This window comes from Aquarana catesbeiana, linkage group LG08, assembly GCF_042186555.1.
Source record: "Aquarana catesbeiana isolate 2022-GZ linkage group LG08, ASM4218655v1, whole genome shotgun sequence".
NCBI lineage: Eukaryota > Metazoa > Chordata > Amphibia > Anura > Ranidae > Aquarana > Aquarana catesbeiana.
This window is the reverse complement of record NC_133331.1, coordinates 277163635-277167357: the sequence shown is the minus strand read 5'-3', so window position 1 is coordinate 277167357 and position 3723 is coordinate 277163635. Positions and strand designations below refer to the sequence as shown.

At 50.3% G+C, this 3723-nt stretch overlaps 2 protein-coding genes across 2 annotated transcripts; one reads left to right on the top strand and one right to left on the bottom strand.

Moving 5' to 3' along the window:
• Nucleotides 1-202: 202 nt before the first annotated feature.
• LOC141106541 (histone H3) lies at nucleotides 203-659 on the top strand. Its single transcript, XM_073597397.1, has one exon. It carries the CDS (start codon nucleotides 245-247, stop codon nucleotides 653-655), a length of 411 nt encoding a protein of 136 aa, XP_073453498.1. The 5' UTR covers nucleotides 203-244; the 3' UTR covers nucleotides 656-659.
• Nucleotides 660-2431: 1772 nt separating this feature from the next.
• Nucleotides 2432-3156, bottom strand: LOC141106540 (uncharacterized). Its single transcript, XM_073597396.1, has one exon. The coding sequence runs from the start codon at nucleotides 3128-3130 to the stop codon at nucleotides 2474-2476; it is 657 nt and encodes a 218-aa protein (XP_073453497.1). The 5' UTR covers nucleotides 3131-3156; the 3' UTR covers nucleotides 2432-2473.
• Between the last annotated feature and the right edge of the window lie 567 nt (nucleotides 3157-3723).

Here is a 3723-nt window from a genome sequence, read left to right as displayed (position 1 = left end):
TTATAAGATGTGGAGGAACTCCCCTCCCCCACCCCACACAATGAAGGTAACTCTACTAACACAGATAACGGGCAGATCTTGGCGGGCAATTTAAAAATGCCGCTTTTTTTTAAAGTAAACCAATCATGAAAAGGGGTGTGAGTTATTTGTCCAATCAGAAGGCAGTGATGTGTATAAATAGACGCCGCACAGCCCGTGTTCTCACACTTGTGTTTCTTCTGGAGATTGGAAGCATCGATCAGCCATGGCAAGAACCAAGCAGACCGCTCGTAAGTCCACCGGAGGGAAAGCTCCCCGCAAGCAGCTGGCCACCAAAGCCGCCCGCAAGAGCGCCCCGGCCACCGGCGGAGTCAAGAAGCCTCACCGCTACAGGCCCGGCACCGTGGCTCTCCGAGAGATCCGCCGCTACCAGAAATCCACCGAGCTGCTCATCCGCAAGCTGCCCTTCCAGCGCCTCGTCCGAGAGATCGCCCAGGACTTCAAGACCGACCTGCGCTTCCAGAGCTCCGCCGTCATGGCTCTGCAGGAAGCCTCCGAGGCTTATCTCGTAGGACTCTTCGAGGACACCAACCTCTGCGCCATCCATGCCAAGAGGGTCACCATCATGCCCAAAGACATCCAGCTGGCACGCCGCATCCGCGGAGAGAGGGCCTAATATACCCCCCGACCAACATCCTCATCACCCCCCACACAACACAAAGGCTCTTCTCAGAGCCACCACATCCTCCTCACAAAGAGCTCCATACTATCTCATGACCACTACATCATACAAATACTCCTCACCACATCTCTACACCCCCCATCACACCGCACTCACATCTCTAACATTTCTAAGATGATTACAAAGTAACAATTCACACTTCTCTAGGAAGGAGATCTTTTCTCGTGCCGATCTCTTCTCACCACAATACAATATATAGGAGAGGAGAACAAGACACCTTCCTAGAAAGATTCTCTTCATATCTCTAGACTTCCCTCATCATTACCAGGAGATCGGGAAAGAAAACCTGTTCAAGAGAAATACAAAGTCATCTCCTCCCCTCCTGTACACAGATCCCGGGATCACCTCTTTCTCAGCTCCGGTGTAGAAATCCTACAACTGACTAGTAAGAAATCTCACACTCACTATTCATTCTTCTGTATGAAGACGAGATTTCCTCTCCCCGATCTATCACAGGAATCTCTCCTCTGCTATTCTACTACTTTCTCCAATCTTTCCTCTCACACACACACCGATCACATTGTTACATTTTACACTCTTCTCTATTTCTTCTCATTATCTACAGAAGACAATTATTGGCACCCTGGAGAGAGTTGTACATTTCTCATTCCAAGCCTCAAATTATTTTATATGTCAGCCAATCAGCAGATAGTGATCTGTACGGTGAGTGTGTGCGGAACACCTTCCACTATCTGTCGCGACAATATGGTGAAAATATGGAATTCTATTCTATGACAGTGAAGAGTCCATTCTCCTCATAACACAATGTTCTTGTTGCTGATCATTCTAACATGTCCGATCAGTACAATGATTTCCCTCATACCGATCACATGAAATATTGAAGATCATCTAGAAAGAGGAAGTGTGAATGTCCCCCTCCCCCGGGAGATCCCACAGACTGTGCGGGAATTGTCGGGGACCTCCAGGTCTCCTATCTGCACATGACAGATGTGTGTGTATGGGGGGGGATACAATTTCAATCCAAGCATTACATCGGGACTACTAAACCTCTTCAGATTTTTTCTGGGTGAAAATGTTATTTAGCTGGATGACAACAGAGTTCATGTTCAATTATTTCCCTTATGACGTTCACAATGGTGAAGCGGATCGATCGTCTAGAAGAGGAAGTGATCGTCCCCTCCCCCTCCCGGGGAGATCCCACAGACATTGTGCGGGAATTGTCGGGGGGTTGTGGCCCCTGAAAAGATCCTATCAGGAGGGAGCTACAGTATCTCTAGTAATGATTTGTGGGATTTCTCATATAAAATGTAGTCTGAGATTCCCTGCAAGGGATAAATGTACAATGTGTGATGGGAACATTTCTCATCTAGACTGTGTGTAAACTCTATGTGGCTCTGTTAGGTGGTGGGTGTAGGTCGGTAGGTGTGGCTCTATTAGGAGGAGGTAGGTGTAGGTAGAGGTGGGTATAGGTAGGTAGGTGTGGCTCTGTTAGGAGGAGGTGGGTGTAGGTAGAGGTGGGTATAGGTAGGTAGGTGTGGCTCTGTTAGGAGGTGGTGGGTGTAGGTAGGTAGGTGTGGCTCTATTAGGAGGAGGTAGGTGTAGGTAGAGGTGGGTATAGGTAGGTAGGTGTGGCTCTGTTAGGAGGAGGTGGGTGTAGGTAGGTAGGTGTAGCTCTGTTAGGAGGTGGTTGTAGGTAGGTAGGTGTAGCTCTGTTAGGAGGAGGTAGGTGGCTCTGAGAAGAGCCTTTGGGGGGTGGAGATGAAGGAGTTCTCCGGCTACTGCCGCCTTCCTTTATTTCTTCTTCGGAGCGGCCTTCTTGGGCTTGGCTGCTGTCTTGGGTTTAGCCGCCTTCTTAGCCGGACTCTTGGCGGCTTTTTTCGGCTTGGCTGCAGCTTTGGGCTTCTTGGGGCTCTTTGTCGCCTTCTTGGCGGGAGAAGCTGCAGCCTTTGCCGGTTTCTTGGCGGCCTTCTTGGGGCTCTTGGCTGCTTTGCTGGGGACTTTCTTCTTGGGGGACTTGGCTGGCTTCTTGGCGGCCGCAGGTTTCTTGGGCTTGGCCGCAGCCGATGGCTTCTTCTTGGTGACTTTCTTGGCCTTGTCGCCCTCTTGCTGCTTCTTGTTGATCTTGAAGGATCCGGAGGCTCCATGTCCTTTGACCTGGACGAGGCTCCCCTTAGTCACCAGCGCCCTGATGGCGATCTTGAGGCGGCTGTTGTTCTTGTCCACATCGTATCCTCCGGCGGCCAGGAGCTTCTTGAGGGCGGCCAGAGAGACCCCGCTGCGCTCCTTGGAAGCGGCCACGGCTGTGACGATGAGGTCGGACACGCTGGGACCGGACGGCTTCTTGCTGCCTTTCTTGGCTCCTCCGGCTGCCGCCTTCTTAGTCGCCTTCTTCTTGGCGGCGGGCTCCGCTGGAGGAGCGGCGGATGGGGCGATCTCAGTCTCCGTCATGATTCGCAACAAAGGGTTACACAACCTACATAATACAATGGTCCTATCACTCTGGCTTTATACTGTACGATCCTCATTTCTATTGGTTAGGACACAACATGCTGTCTGCACTGCTATTGGCTACACGTTAGACACGCCCACCCACTGTCACTCCAGTGCTGGGGAATCTTCTCTCTTGTTGTGTTTCCCTGGCAGAGAGAAAAACGATTTGTATCTAATATATGACAATGTACGATCTTCATCGGGGACCCGATCTGCTCACTGGACTGTCACTTACCGATCTGTCACTTACCGCTCTCATGATCTGCTCAAGAGGCTGAACACAGAGGCTACAAACACATCCATCCTCCTGAGTGTGTGTCCCATTCTTCCTTCTACCTGCTTTTCTACACACATTCTCATCAGAAAACAATCTTCTCACATCTCCCACTACAATCATCTTCACATTAGATGAGTGAAGAGTGAAGATCAGGAAACATTTCCCTCTAATACAGAACTCTGCTCATCTATAGCTGAGTAGAAGGAGCCTGGAACAAAAACATCAGCCGGAGACATGAGATCCTTGTGTGATGTGATGGGGGAGATTGTTAGAG

Coding starts and splice junctions, on each gene's coding strand:
- LOC141106541 (XM_073597397.1), top strand. CDS start 245: ATGGCAAGAACCAAGCAGACCGCTCGTAAGTCCACCGGAGGGAAAGCT.
- LOC141106540 (XM_073597396.1), bottom strand. CDS start 3,130: ATGACGGAGACTGAGATCGCCCCATCCGCCGCTCCTCCAGCGGAGCCC.